This window comes from Engraulis encrasicolus, chromosome 16, assembly GCF_034702125.1.
Source record: "Engraulis encrasicolus isolate BLACKSEA-1 chromosome 16, IST_EnEncr_1.0, whole genome shotgun sequence".
In the NCBI taxonomy this organism is placed as follows: Eukaryota; Metazoa; Chordata; class Actinopteri; order Clupeiformes; family Engraulidae; genus Engraulis; species Engraulis encrasicolus.
This window is the reverse complement of record NC_085872.1, coordinates 15,515,338-15,531,045: the sequence shown is the minus strand read 5'-3', so window position 1 is coordinate 15,531,045 and position 15,708 is coordinate 15,515,338. Positions and strand designations below refer to the sequence as shown.

Below are 15,708 nucleotides of genomic sequence, written 5' to 3'. Positions count from 1 at the left end.
ACAGTGTGATCTCATTTATTTATAACATACAGTCTTGAGATCTGTGTAGACTGCTAGTGCAAAATTGCTCACAAAAAATATATTGCACATTATTCATTTAAACTGACATCCTCAGGTTCACGTCAGAATTAAATAGCTTCCCAACCACAAGGTATAGTTTTCAATCAGAGCTTAATCACACCTGGTCGGAAAATAATAAAATACCGTACTGCTACTAAAATAAAATAGAATTGCACAAGTATCCTGTTGGCCATTTACAGTACACCGTCTGAGTCTTTTTTTGACAGGTGAGAATTGGATGAAAAGCATCACCAAGGGTGCGTTCCAATATGCAACATTGCATCCTCCACTTGTGCTTGTGGCCTCGTACCAGGAAGTAATAAGTTGTGATGGCATCACTGAGAACAGCATTATATTTCAGTATCTCGCAAAAGCTCAATTGTAAAGTTATTTTCTCATTTTCAAATAGGATGGTAAAGGAAGAATAGTCCCCCCCACAAATTGTTTTGGCAAGGCTGACAGTGAGGAAACTTAAATGTTTTCTCCACTGAGGCGGGGCATCAGCAAAACGTGAGGCCACCAGTGGAGGACGCAAGGTCGCATATTGGAATGCATTCCAAGTAGCACCATTGTGGCCGCCCTAGCACACACCACTAAGGAATTATCCATGTTCCAGTTTCAAACGTGTAGCCGGATGAATTATTCACTGGGCCTGTGCTTCTGGATGTCTCCACTCTCCAGGCCTCAGGGCGTGGCATGCAGATACTGGGAGGTGAAGATCTCCAGCTGCCTCTCCAAGTCAGTTGCTCTGTGCCTAAAACACAACAGAACAGAGACGGGAGGGGAGGGGGGGGGCAATGAAATCTTCAAACTCACCCTTGCATTCGATTTGATAAAATGAACCCGATGAAATCATTCAAACTAGAAATTCCTAATGGATTCATTTCACACACAAAAAAACGTGCCATTTATTTCTGTCTAAAATCCTTGACTTGTCGTGTCAATGCTTTTTTTTTAAATATATATTTTTAGGGGCTTTTTATGCCTTTATTGACAGGATAGTATGAGATGTTGACAGGAAATGAGTGGGAGAGAGAGATGGGGGAGGATTGGGAAATGACCCCGTCCGGATTCGAACCGGGGTCCCCATGGGGCGTAACCATCCTACGTACTTCCGCCAAGACACTTGGCTCCGCACTACGTCTGGTACCTGTCTTCTGTGGAGCGATGTTGACCGGTAGGATTTTCGCCGGTGTTCTGACAAACGGTTCTACATTGTAATTTTATCCTACAGTAGGATGTTGTGTCAGACATGTCTGTTAAACGGTCCTACATCGCCATAGATAGACGTCAGACATGTTTGTTCAACAACTTATAAGTTAAATCCTGATTTTTCCGAAAATGTCCTTCCTGCTTCCTGCAATCGCGTCAGATCAAACAAAGTCCAGACCATGAATACGAAATGGAAATGGTAGTATTATGGGAGGGTCAGGACCAGGCTACATGGGGCGGGCATGAAAGCCCAAATGTGGGGGGCTTAGCGCGCTGCGCCCCAGCGCCCAACCCCCCCGTGTCAATGCTTTTTGAGCTGCTACGGTGTAATTGTCTCTGGAGGAAAAAAAGGTCAGTTGTATGTAAAAGTCAGTTGTGGGCAGAGGCGGACTTTACATTAGGCAAACCTAGGCAATTGCCTAGGGCCCCGACCAAATCTGTCTTCCTCCATAGGGGCCCTCAACTGTTGGTGAATTGCGATAAACACAAAAAAGTAGGCCCGATCTTAATTTGTCACGTATGAAATCGAAGATACCTATGAGACAAGATACTAAAATAGCACCCTCCATGCCAATTTGTGACCCTTATTTTTTGTACATGTTTAAAGGGACACTGTGTGAGATTTTTAGTTGTTTATTTCCAGAATTCATGCTGCCCATTCACTAATGTTACCTGTTTCATTAATACTTACCTACAGCATCAAATTCTAAGTATTCATTATGACTGGAAAAATTGCTCTTTTCAAACATGAAAAGGCTGATCTTCTCCATGGTCCGCCATTTTGAACTTCCAAAAATGACTGTACTTGGGCCATACTAGAAAATATTTGTTTATTACTTAGTAAACTTTCATATAAAGATCAAATTTGCAATAGGCAGCCCAGTTTCAATGAGCAGCATAGATGCAGTACATTTTTTGACCATTTCCTGCGCAGTGACCCTTTAAAGAATGACTTTTGAGGGCCCCGTGTTTATATTTCGCCTAGGGCCCCAAAATAGATAGGTCGGCCCCCTGGTTGTAGGTAAGTGGATGTGTTGACGTGGCTGACCTGAGAGTCTTGGATTGCCTCTGCACCCTCTCCAGCCGCTGGATGCGCGAGTTGAGCCGCCAGATGTCCGTCTCCAGCTCCCCTTCACTCTTGTCCACCTGCTGGCTCAGACGGCTGAATGTGGACACCATCTCCCTGGTTAGAGGGCACACACACACACACTAGTCAGTAGGAATCAAGAGCATCAGGTTTTCACTGGCTCTTCAGTGGTGCGTGGTCTCCTTGAAGTATAAAGAGCTGTCTGGTCTTATGGAAACTGAAACTGCTGTTCTGGGAATATTTTTTCAACGTTATTTGGCCCCTGGCTCTGGACCCTGTGTTTCAGCTCAGGCCCAGTGCTTGGCAGATGAGTACCACTGGTAATACACTGGTGACCATTGTTGCCAGATTGGCCGGTTTCCCGCCCAATTAGGCTGCTTAGGATGACCGTCTGCGGGTAAAAATGGTTAAAAAAAATAAATAAAAACAGGCATTGGTGGCCCTGCCGTGGTTTAACAGTAGGGCACTTGGTTACTATTGCTTGCGACCCGGGTTCGATTCCGGCCTGGGTCATTTGCCGATCCTTCCCCGTCTCTCTCCCTACTCATTTGCTGTAGATTTATGGGTACAGAAATCAATACAATTTGGGTCAAATTGGGCAGGATTTAGTGCCTCCAGGGTCCAGGCGGGTTTTTAAGCATTTTTTGGGGGGTGGAAATGATCACACATCTGGCAACCCTGCTGCTGGTGACTCACTGTTGGACCTGCTGGCTGCAGTGGGCGCTGGTGATGGGAGTGAGGGTCAGCAGGCGGGGGGTGGTGAAGTCCACAAACTGCTGCTTCAGGGCCTTCTCTCTGGCGCCGTTGGTCCAGTTGAGCCTCTCGTACAGGTAGAGCATGCCATAGAGGCCCGAGGAGAAGACTATCAGCCTCCAGCCCAGACAGCGCCATACCTGCGCAGTGAATATGAGGGGTCATACGATACCTTCATACATTCTTCTTTACCTTCATGCTCGAAACGGTGTCAATATGAATAGTAATATAATTGATGTATTCAATATTTAAATCTATTAAATAATGTGACTAAAATATGTGTGAAAGAGAAATACAGTATAGAGTAGGGCTATTCAATTGGAGGCCTCAGGGCCAGATCCTGCCCGCAAGGCCCTGGCACTCCTGAACAAAATGAAAACATAGGCGCGCTATCTATATATAACATCACGTTCGGCCCTCTTGCTGTGAGGAATTTGATAAAATCTCAGTGACTTTTAATTGAATACCCCTGGTATACAGTATATGATATACAAAATGTGTTGTTAAAGAGTACACTATACATTGTGTTCTGGTATAATTGTGTAATTAATGAACTCCATCACTGCACAGAGCTATGAGTAAGCTAAATCTCACCACTCCACAGATGACCACTAATCCCATTGTGGCTCGGGAGGTATAGGATGCCAGTTTGGTTGCCATGGAGATGGCTAGGTCCTCTTGTGTCTGGGGATCCATGGGAGTTGTAGCAAATCCAGCTGCCTGAAAACAGTGTTTTACAGTGCACATGTTAATGACAGGAGACACACAGAGCAACAAGCTCAAATTAGTTTTTTGTTTTTGTTTTGTTTTTTTTTGTCGGAAAGGAGCCTTAACTAGAAGGGTGCATAAAAAAAGAAAAAGTGCAGTGCAAACATTTCAGCCCCCTTGCCCTGGACTTTCCTCAGTGCATGTGTTGCCTTTATCATGTAGGGTACAGTTGCTGTATTTTACCATTAGTATATACGTATAAGAGACTACATGGTTCTCAACATCTTTGTTGTGTTATGGCTTTGCTTATGTCAACATTACTGATGTTGCTTCATCATGCCAGTGTATCTCAGGTACAGTGCAGACTGCTGATCTGCTGATCTATTAGCCTGAATTCCCTTTGAGGTCACCTGGACACAGTGTTGCCATATGTACAATAATTATCGTATTTGTACCATAATGTTGTCCATTTTGGGACTTGGGACAACAATTTGGGACTTGTACGATAATTTCCTAGCAAAACGCCCCCAAAAAACGATCATTTTGAGGTTTTGGTACGATGATTCAGCCTTTTCCATCTGGCAACACTGCCAGGACGCCATGTCAGCACCTGCATGTTTTTGTCCAGCAGCACGAGGGCATGTTTGGCATTAGCTGGCCCCAAGAAGCGATGCACCAACGCCGTCCATCCCAGGGAGAACTGGAACTCGATGTTTCCCCTGAAGTCCTCACAGAGGGTGGCCAAGTTCAAGTCGAAGGAGATGTCAAACTTGTGGCTGGGCAGGTGGAGGTGCAGGTTGGACCTGGCAGAGGGGAGCAGCAGGGGACGTATGCTGTCTGAGGAGAGGACCAAGACACACACACACACACACACACACACACACACACACACACACACACACACACACACACACACACACACACACACACACACACACACACACACACACACACACACACACACACACACACAGTCCAGTTTGCAGGGACACATAGTTTGACTGCATATCCATTGCACCTAGTATAAGTGCATTAAGATATACCACACAAAATGCCATAGGAGCTGAAATACTTTGATGCATAATATGAGGGAGAAATCGTGTGTGATGTCTACTTGTGGTTCAATGGTAATTAGAATGAAAGAATCTTTGGTAATACCTACCCATGATGTTTCTCTGTGAGGACTGCATATGGCCATGTATGCTGCTGGCACAGCGGTAGGCCAAGTTCCTGCCCATCCGCTCCTCAACGTATATCTGCAGCTTCTACAAGACACCACAAGGGGGCCACAGAGAGTCACAGTAGTCAGAGCCGTATAGTAGTGAGCAGTAGGAACCTGCTGATGCCAGATGTGGCACAAATCAAGGGTGCAAGGCAGATGGCCGAAGCATGTGACTTACTGGGGGAGAAGTCAAGTGTTTTCACTTGCTCAATGGTGTTAGCCAGTGACGTGCACAGACATTTTGAGAGAGGCTATATATTATATCAGCGCATTATTGTCACATGCTTTTGATCGTGAAGCATGTAGATTATCATGTCAACATGAGCCAGAGTACATTGTGACAAAAAAAATATTTTAAAAGATCTTTCAAAAAGGGCATTTTTTTTGTCCAGTAGGGCAAAAAGGCAGGTGCTTCAGCACCACCTCATCCCTATCCTTGCACACCTATGGTGTTAGCTGCTTAGGGGATAGTTGGATAGGGTTTTTATTGTCTTATCACTGTAATGACTGCATTTTTTTAAACACTGTTGACACAGTATGTTTGTAGAGGGTTAGGACTTCATGGACTATTTCTTTCAATCAGCAGGCTGGGTTGTATAAAGGAATTGTACATAGAGGCTAAAATGTAATGCAATAAAAGTAGGCCTATCAAGAGGTTTACTGCTGACCTCATGTTAAACATAAATTTTAGGGAGCAAAGCTGTCAACCACCAGTTTAGGGGGGTTGTGTATAATACTAACCACAGCCTCTTTTTCTGTCATCTTTGGACCAGGCCTTTAAACAAAAACATCAGTATATCTTTAGAGACCTGCGCTTTGGTTGTGTGGTTAGACCACCAAGCGTGGTATTATTGTAGTCATGGAGCTTCACCATAGGGATAAACAGGACTAACTTACTCACTGACACACATGGAGAGAGAGAGAGAGAGAGAGAGAGAGAGAGAGAGAGAGAGAGAGAGAGAGAGAGAGAGAGAGAGAGAGAGAGAGAGAGAGAGAGAGAGAGAGAGAGAGAGAGAGAGAGAGAGAGAGAGAGAGAGAGAGAGAGAGAGAGAGAGAGCGAGTGCTATTGAGGAGAGAGAGTACCAGTACTAGAAAATGCAAAGTTAAGCTTTGCCCTATTTAATCATAGCACCAGATATTCAAAGCATTTTAACATTAATCTTAGCATTCAAGTGTTTGCATTTGCGTTCATGTGTGCACCAGAGAGGATCCTGCATAGTACCCATTTTGGCTGCTCATTAGTATGATGGACTCACTGTTTTGTAGAGAGCTAAGGCATTGGGGTTGGGACTGAAGTCAGAGCAGAACTCATTCACCAGAGTAGACAGACCCTTGATCTCCTCAAGCATGGCAGCAGTCACCTGGAGACGCACACACACACACACACACACACACACACACACACACACACACACACACACACACACACACACACACACACACACACACACACACACACACACACACACACACACACACACACACACACACACACACACACACACACACGCACACACACACGCATGCAGTCATAGGTACAATTGTATAACGGTCATATAATTGTAGTAAAAGACAGGACAGTAAGTGTATTACAAAGCATAGGTGTGTCCTGTCCGCCCCAGAGTTGTATAAGGTAGAATTAGAGGTACTTTAACGAATGTAATTGCAACACTTGTAGTATGATATTACAAAGTTGAAACCATGTCATATCCTACCACTGGTCTTGTTATTACATCTGTAGGAGTACTTCTACTTCTACTTTATACAGCTCTGTTACTCTCTCTGGGCTAGTGTGTGAATGAAACTCTACAGCGCCCGTCTTGTGATCAGGAAGGGAAAGGGCGAGATTAGCCTGATTATCATCGACTATCAAATCTCTTCGAGACTTGGTCTGACCAAGAGCATAACAATTAACGTTTCCCAAACGGCATGGTTGACCTGCCTCCCTAGGTGTGCTACTGGTTGACTGGTTTCCGACACAATGGGTGGAGAGTTCCCAATTTTTCCGGAGATCAGAAACGATATTTACACTGCTCTTGGCCTGACTAGAACGAAGCAATGCGCCGAAGGTTTTGTGTCACTAGGAGGGCGTGGCCTGGCTAAGACAGGATACCTTGGCAGCCAGGTTTCCGACATAGTGGGTGGAGACTGGAGTTCCCAATTTTTCCGGAGATCAGAAACGATATTTACACTGCTCTTGGCCTGACTAGAAGCAAGGCGTCACTAGGAGGGAGTGGCCTGGCTAGGCTAAGACAGGATACCCAGGTATTAGGTATGATGTATGGTGATTACACTGATAGATCCACTGTAATAGTGAACCATTAAAATAAAGTGTAAGCGACTATGGTGTGAATTGAAGTGTACAGCGCCTGTCTTGTGATCAGGAAGGGAAAGGGCAAGACGGGATACCTTGGCAGCCACTTCATCGGTGGTGGCCTTGATCTTCTCTTTGACGTCCTCAGTCAACACGTTAAGCTGATCGCGCACAAACTCCAGACGGTCCATGAGTGACTCGCGCTCCTCCAGAGACAGCACCCTGAGAGACAACACACATAACACACACAACACAATAGGCTTCTGCTCAGACAAGTGTGTGTGTGTGTGTGTGTGTGCGTGTGTGTATGTGTGGGCAAGTTGCCCCGGGCCCAGAAAGAAGGGGTGCCCAGAATTGGGTTATCATTACATTGAATGTATTGGGTAAGGGGGGGTGGGGTGCTTTCAGATGACTTTGTCCCGGGCCCAGCCAAAGCTGTCAGCGGCCCTGTGTGTGTGTGTGTGTGTGTGTGTGTGTGTGTGTGTGTGTGTGTGTGTGTGTGTGTGTGTGTGTGTGTGTGTGTGTGTGTGTGTGTGTGTGTGTGTGGAGGACTCCATTCCCAGACCACTTGAAGTACAAGCAAGAGACATACGCGCTATCACTAGCGTCTTGTCAAGAGACATGCCTGCTATCACTAGTGTGTTGTTCTCCCATAAGCTGAACTCAGAGGTTTGGTATTTGCAAGTCAAGCAGTCAGTCAGTCAGGGACTCTGCACTAAAAAAAAAAAAGAAAAACAAAACAAAGCCCTTGCGAGGTACTACGTGTGCTGCTTGAGCCCTCATGCCCAAGTGTTACACTAAGCAGATGGCCTGGTTACTAGAGTGACCTACAGCTCAGCCTCAGAGAGACTTGTGTAATCAGAGCCCTGGTGAGCTCCCTGCGAGCAGGGTCGTACCCAGACATTTTCAAATACCGAGGTCAAATACTGCCTCCTGTACTGCATACTGTACATTTAGAATGCTTCAAACACTTCAGTCAAACTCTTCAGTTTGTTTTCATTAATCACTGCCTTGAGGATAAATGAGGGTGGCGTATACAGACAGAATTTATCATTGTTGATCATGTATCGATTTTCATCATAGATACATTTTATATTACTGAAAAAAAAATACAGAGGACATGACCTCTGTGTCCTTAATGGTAGTTACGGCAATGCCTGCGAGATGAACCTATAACCTCCTCACTGCTGGTGCCTCGCTCGCCAGCCCCAGCTATGGGGGGTGCTGGTGGTGGATATGAATCATTTTTCTGCTGGTGCAAAAATACAACCCACTGCATTGTCTACAGACAGTGGTCATATTTTAACATTACAGTTCATGGAAGAAAAGTGAGTAAAATAACATTTCCATTTAGCAGACACGTTTTTTTTTTTATGTCTGACGCAATTTACGGCACTGCGCAGCAGGCATACTGTACATCTCTGTGTTTGGGCTGCCTGGAAACCAGTGGACGTCGTCCTGATGCTGTGAGGGCTTTGCCTGGCCGGTCAGAGCGCTGTAGTGACACACGTGTAAAGCACTACAGGCAGGGCCAACGCTGACAGCTCTGACCAGGCCCGGGACAAAATCAACAAAAAGAGCCCCCTGACCCAATACATATAATGTAATGAGGACCCAATTCTGGGACCCCTCTCTCCCTGGGCCCGGGATAAGTGACCATAACCCCCCCCCCACCTATGCCTCCACAGGTATTAAGAGGACAGACTAGAAGGACTCCCACATATGACATCAGGCAAGACCTATAGAGTCCAAAGTGCTGCTGTTGGTCACCATCTATAACTACTTCAAGGCAATTTCATGCCGTTATAACATCAACTATTGGAGGGAAACAGTAAACTTACTTCTGCTCGGCCGAGGTGATGTTGATAGCATCCATGATGGCCTTGACAGACTCGGTGATCTGCCAGCCTCGGATGGTGTGCTGCTCAAACTTGGTCTTCACCGCCGACTGTGAAATAAACTCCTGTGGATGTAGAGCTGAGTTATAGAATAGAAAGCCTTTATTGTCATTATACAGAGCATAATGAGATTTACAGCTGCTCCATAAAGTGCCCACATAAATACACTTATAAACATAATGTGCAATAAAACTACTATAAAACTATAAAACTACTAACTACTGCACAGAAAACCGCTATTAAAAAACTTGCAAAGCGTGCAAAAGGTAGATGACACAAGAGGTTTTAGTGAACAGTCTGTTTAAATTCACACAGCATCCAGACGGTGGCATCTTCATGCTACGTAATATCTCTGAAGGTAAATAATGAGCCCCATTCATGTGTGGTGGCGATGATGAGAGATGAAGACTAATCAGTAGGACATGCATGTCTATTAAATAACTGCTGGTTTTATGGTCTTGGCAGCACTCTGAGGGGCCTTGTCCTACAAATTGAGCTGATGATCAAAAGAAGCACTCTAGAGCTCGGCCTACCTGCTAGATCAAACGCCGAACAGAGCCTATATGTCATGAGGCTAAACTAGGGTTTGGTAAATAGGAGAGAGGAGAGGAAAGATGTAAAGCGGGAGAGGGGGTTCGGGAGAGGAGGGGGGAAGCAGTGTGGTCTGCGTGCGTGAGTACGTGCGTGAGTACGTGCGTGTGTGCGTGTGTTTGTGAGTGTGCGTAGTGGAGTGGGGTGGTTGGGTGGAGGGTTGTCTCACCTAAATCCATCTAGAGGATGAGTGGACGTGCCAAAGGCTGGCATGGGGAGGAGGAGACTGGCACAGGGACGTGGCACTACTGTTCTGCCAGAGGGGGTTGAGGGCCGCGCGGAGCGGAGGGCCAAGCATCTGACACATCACAGGGAATGCGGAGCGGGTGCCAGGAGGACTGGGAGGCGAGCGGAGCGGAGCGGAGCGCCCACACTCAGGCACGGGCCCCAGAGAGCAAAATAAATAGTACTGTCATCATCGCTTTGCTCAGCTCCTCATATTTTACCTAAGAGAGGCCCATGCGTAGGTGTGTTTCTTTTAGGTAAAAAAGCAATAATTTCTGATAAATAATCACTGAATTCTCATGAGTTGTGACTGAGAAGGGGCTGTTAAAGTCAGACATTTTATTTGCTGTTTTTTTCCAGGTGTTATGATATCTTGTTATTCAACCTTCAGTCCTCCATTTTACTCCACAACGCAACATTCTTAGTGGGGAGCAGAGAGCGCGGTCCGCTGGCACTTGCCTCAAACGTTCTCTCAAAGCTCTGGAACTCCTTCAGCCTTTCCTGGAAGCCCTCGGCTAGGGCACCACCTACACAAAATAAACCGGCCCCACTCGCGTCAACTTAAAGCAAAGTGAGGTTGGTAAATGTGGGGGGAAAAGATGACTAAAACATATTCGATTACTTTTCATATTTCTCACATAAATATAAAGTCTGCCATTAATATCCGATGTGAAACTGTTAAACCAATTTGTGTTCACATTAACTGTCACAGGAAAAGGAATGGAAAAGAATGTTGAATTGCATATATTCAGTTCCTTGTTATACACATTACTTTATCAACCATAGCAATGTGCGATGTTTATCTAAAGGCTGCATTTAACGCTCTGTAGGGCCAGGCAAGAGGCTCAGGGGGTTTCTCTCACCTGTCTCTGGCATGCCCTGGGCCCGATGCATCCTGGAATTCAACACCTCCTTAGCAGACACAAAAAAGATGCGGTTGGGAGCCTGTTGCGCATCCACAACCCTTAGCTCATCCATCAGGAAGCTGACACAACGTTCCATGTGTTGCCTTCGCACCTGGACACAAACACCTCAGTTTGCAGCACAATTCAGGAAAGACCAAAAATTGAAATGAAATGACATGGCATTGATTTTTATCACCATTTCTTCTATGTTTCTGTAGTCTGTAATTCTGTAATTGATGTCTGATCAGATTTAATAACACAGCACTTTTTAAGTGAGTGAGGTGTCTTTCACTCAGGTTAATTTCAAATAGTGATTAAAAAAGGTGTCCTACATCTTCCAAGTACTCTGGCTCTGATGCAGAGACGTCCCATCGATTATTCAGGATGAAGATGTTGGGCTTCGATATCCTCTCACTCACGCGGTGGAAAAAGTGTTTCTCCTTTAAGTGAAGAGAAATGAAAGAGGTGAGGTTGGTATTATTTGAAAAGGTGGTGGGCATGGCTGCAGAGCTCATAAAACACCTTTCAAGAGGCCATTGTGGCCGTGAAAGGTCTCGCAACGCCAAAAAAGAAATGGCCCAGTCCAAACAATTTATCCAGCAATAATCCAAACATCATCGGAGCTGACTGGGGCTCCTCCTTGGACACATTCTAACCTTTCAGCCTGCCCCGTCTTTTGAAGTTCACTCTCACGCCATATAAATACAAAAACACAGACGGGCAGACATTTTGGCTCTGGCGCCACAGTGTCTGTGTGAGCAGGGCTGGACTGGCCATCTGGCATACCAGGCATTTCCCGGTGGGGCCCGTACCCACGTGGGCCCCTATTGTATATATATTTTTTATTATTATTTTATTATTATTTTTAAACATTTCTGAAAAGAGGGGCCCACGAGGGTTCGGGGCCCACCGGTGAGTCAGTTCTGCGCCGCTAAGTATGAAGGGCCCCTTCAAGCCCAAAGTGCCCGGGCCCTATTTCTCCCCTAGTCCAGCCCTGTCTGTGTGAGTGCTGCTCACCGTGTTCATCAGGGTGGACTCTGCGTTGGCCACCAGCACAAAGACGTCAGCATCCAGACAGAACTTGTCTATCCAGCTGTCGAGCTCGGAGGTGACATCGATGCCTGGACTGGGGAAGGAGAGAGGGTGGAGTGGGGTCCCAGGGTTAAAGGTCACATCTCATTAACCCACTGATCCCATTCCCTGCCTTCACCCCTGTCCCAACCCCCGCCCGCCCTCGGAGGATCCTTAAGGGCCTAAGCTGAAACTCAGCAGGGGGGGGGGGAGAGAAGGTTGGATGGCCTCACGATAGGCGGATCATGACAGGTCAGCGTCCAACAAAGGCAACATTTTTGAGGGACGAAAATGTACAAAAAAAACTGGGATGGACCCTATGGACCTATGGACCCTATGGACCAGTTCAGCCAATTTCAATACGCTATTGTATTGCTCACGCTACCCTTGACTTCTCAGTACCCGGTGATGCTGCATTTTTCGGCTCAGCCCTTTCCAAGATCTGAGCTATTCTAATGGCGGCAGGTTTTTTTTACATTTAAAAAAAATCTTAACATAGGCCTACTCCAAATATTTTCCCAAAAGGTATCACTGTTTGCTAGTTGTCTGCTGATGTTGCTTAACCTTTTGGATGTTATTGGGAATAAATCAAGATATTTTTTTGAAATGTAAACAAACACCTGTCCCCATTACAATGACCAGGATCTAGGAAAAGGCTGGAGAAAAAAAATCTCAGGTACTGACAAGTCCAGGGTAGTGTGAGCATTACTGCATATTGAAATTGGCTGAACTTATCAGAGTATTTGATGGAACTTTACTGCTAGTATGTGTACACATTTTCCGTGTACAGTTTGACCTTAAATAGCGATACAGTAAATTGCTCCATGTACCTGTCCATCAACACGAGGTCGTCTCTCAATAGGGCACACTTGGTCTTGGGCCAGAACATGCGGACCAGGCAACCCGAGTCTCGGCTCCGGTCCATGTGGAGGGCATGGGCAAGATGATTCACCGTCTGACAAAGAGGAGAGGAAGGCATGGGGGAGGAGGAGGAGGAGGAGGAGGAGGAGGAGGAGGAGGAGTAGGAGGGGGAGGAGGCAGGAGGAGACCAACATGGAGACAGATGTGTGAGATCAAAACACACAAAAACACTCCCCGAGTACTAGGCTCTCGTCTCCACCCACCTGAAGTCTTAAGAGACATTATATCCAGCAGTGATGATAGATGAGATGGGATGGCTGTACAATAAAGGCAATTATATGGCTATACATACAAGTCTGGAGAAACACCACTTAGGTTTCATAATTGCCATAATAAATCTTGGCGCACGGACTACATGGTGCATATTTGCATTCAGTAGTATGATTTAAAAAGTATTAACATAGACCTATATAAACAAATAGAGAGGGGAAGTGTCTAATTTAGACCAATGGAAAGTGGACATATACGTAAGTAATGTTATCTGTTCTCTGCCCTCTTTTGTTTACTCAACACCAACTCCTAATGTAATGGGGCTCATGGGCAGAGGTGCCGATTGTAAAAGTAAAAGTTAATTTGTGGTGTAATTACAACACTAGCACATGGCATCACATAGCTGTTACACCATTTACTCCAGTGTACCTAATGAGATAGATAAACTGTGTTGTTATTGAAAAACACTAAAAACTCAGGACACATCACACACTTGATCCAACCAGTGCAGAGTTAGCTGATCATAAGACAAGTACACAGATCTACTGGTTACTCAGATAAGTTACTTGTGTTGGAAGGAAAACTGTGTTTCTTTTTTTATACTTTTACTTTTGACACCTCTGCTCATGGGCCATATACAGCAGGCATGCAGGCCTTCTGTGTCTGTGCCTGTGTCTGCTGTACCTCGATGTTCTGCTTCTCGTCCGAGCCCTCGGGGGTGAGGTGGGCAGTCTTTCCATCGGTGCCCTCCACGCTCAGGAAGCAGTTGGTGGTGTGGCCGATGCCACTGGGCAGCACCCGCTCTCGCAGCATGGCGTTGATGACCGTGCTCTTGCCGTTACTCGTCCTGATAGGCAGCACAAAAAAAAGGACAGGGTTTATTAGCCCCTTAGCGCAGAGCCCCTTAGCACATTGAGACACGGTGTTATGAATGTGCTGTCACCAGAATGGCAATGACCAAGTCGTACTGCATTATTAAAGGCCCTGTGCTATGTATGCCATAGTATTGTAGTACTATAGTCGTTAACTTTTCCATGACTATTACTACGACTTGCATTAATGGGGTTAATAATACCTAAATTGTAACGGCTATGTCTTAATCTGTTACTTAAGACTCTCTGTGATGTCATAGCAATGTTGTTATGATGTAGTTGAGTATTTTCAGCAAATAGTGAGAACAGGCCCGCCGGTGACCCCATCTGCACTAAGAGGCTACAGGGAGAGGAGAACCTGTCCCCACAGCAGAGAGTGGGTCCTCTACCAAATAAGGCTATCACAAAACCCAAGAATCTGCAGACTGCTGCCTGCTGTTATTATTCGTTAGAAATGACCCCTCCATCACTGTCTCTCGGAGAATTCGCTGCGGCTACGTCTAGGTTATTTAAAGGTATTTGGAGGTGGGGGAAACAGACTTGATTAATGGTGTTTGATATGACCTCCTAACATCTGGCACTCACAGCTCTGAGGCCTGGTGTGGTTGTTAGTGTGAAGCCCTCCCTGTCTGTGTGGACGGATGCTAAGAGTAAAGTCGGCCAAAGAAGGCCACCTTCACCTGCCAAAGAAGGCCACCTTCATGCACATACCTGCCAAAGAAGGCCACTTCTTTTCTTCCCCAAGCGATAAAAGCACTAATGTGGTCAAGTAGTCATGCAGACACCCAATGTGTGCGAGTGTGAATGTCAATTTATATGTTCTATGTTTTATGTTTATGTGCTTGTCTATATGTCTCACTATGTCTTATGTGCTTACGTTTCGTGCCAGCGAGTGTAATGCAAGTCCAATTGCTCCACAGGGACAAATAAAGCTCTAACTAACAAACGTTCATGTGCGTACCTGCCAAAGAAGGCCACCTTCATGTGCCTGCGGGCCAGCACCTCTCTAATGGTGGCCAGCTTCTTCATGCAGGCCTGCATCTGCTCACACTGCTCCTCCGAGGCCACCTGCTCCAGGTCCTCGCTGTGCAGCGTCTCTACTCAGGCCGAGATCACACACACACACACACACACACACACACACACACACACACACACACACACACACACACACACACACACACACACACACACACACACGCAAACACACACACACACACACGCAAACACACACACACACACACACACACACCACGCCACGCACACACACACACACACACACACACACACACACACACACACACACACACACACACACACACACACACACACACACACACACACACACACACACACACACACACACACACACACACACACACACACACACACACACACACACACACTTCGGTTGGGAATGACTGTTGGCATCAGACAAAACTGACATACGGTGACACTGGCAGCAACAATGGACAAAGAGTAGTACAAGTGTGAATAAACTAAATAAATGCCATTTAATGACGAGGTCAACAACCTTGAGGAGAAGGCAACTTCATCAGTAGTGTAATCAGTAGTGTATGTCAGCACGCAAACAAGAGTACATGACACCACTAGTGTTATACGTAGGCCGAAATAAATGCACACAATGGAAACAGCTAT

General features: G+C 45.9%; 1 protein-coding gene across 1 annotated transcript in view; it reads right to left on the bottom strand.

Moving 5' to 3' along the window:
* Positions 1-91: 91 nt before the first annotated feature.
* mfn1a (mitofusin 1a) overlaps positions 92-15,708 on the bottom strand; it is a 16,173-nt gene continuing 556 nt past the window's right edge. The window contains exons 2-17 of the mRNA XM_063218838.1: positions 15,011-15,146; positions 13,862-14,024; positions 12,877-13,001; positions 11,993-12,101; positions 11,308-11,415; positions 10,934-11,087; positions 10,530-10,597; positions 9,198-9,319; positions 7,452-7,578; positions 6,299-6,403; positions 4,983-5,085; positions 4,431-4,657; positions 3,707-3,832; positions 3,056-3,252; positions 2,321-2,455; positions 92-814 (exon numbers count right to left, since the gene is read on the bottom strand). Of these exons, the coding sequence (XP_063074908.1) occupies positions 745-814; positions 2,321-2,455; positions 3,056-3,252; positions 3,707-3,832; positions 4,431-4,657; positions 4,983-5,085; positions 6,299-6,403; positions 7,452-7,578; positions 9,198-9,319; positions 10,530-10,597; positions 10,934-11,087; positions 11,308-11,415; positions 11,993-12,101; positions 12,877-13,001; positions 13,862-14,024; positions 15,011-15,146 (2,075 nt within the window). The 3' untranslated portion in view covers positions 92-744. The remainder of the gene's footprint in view (positions 815-2,320; positions 2,456-3,055; positions 3,253-3,706; positions 3,833-4,430; positions 4,658-4,982; positions 5,086-6,298; positions 6,404-7,451; positions 7,579-9,197; positions 9,320-10,529; positions 10,598-10,933; positions 11,088-11,307; positions 11,416-11,992; positions 12,102-12,876; positions 13,002-13,861; positions 14,025-15,010; positions 15,147-15,708) is intronic.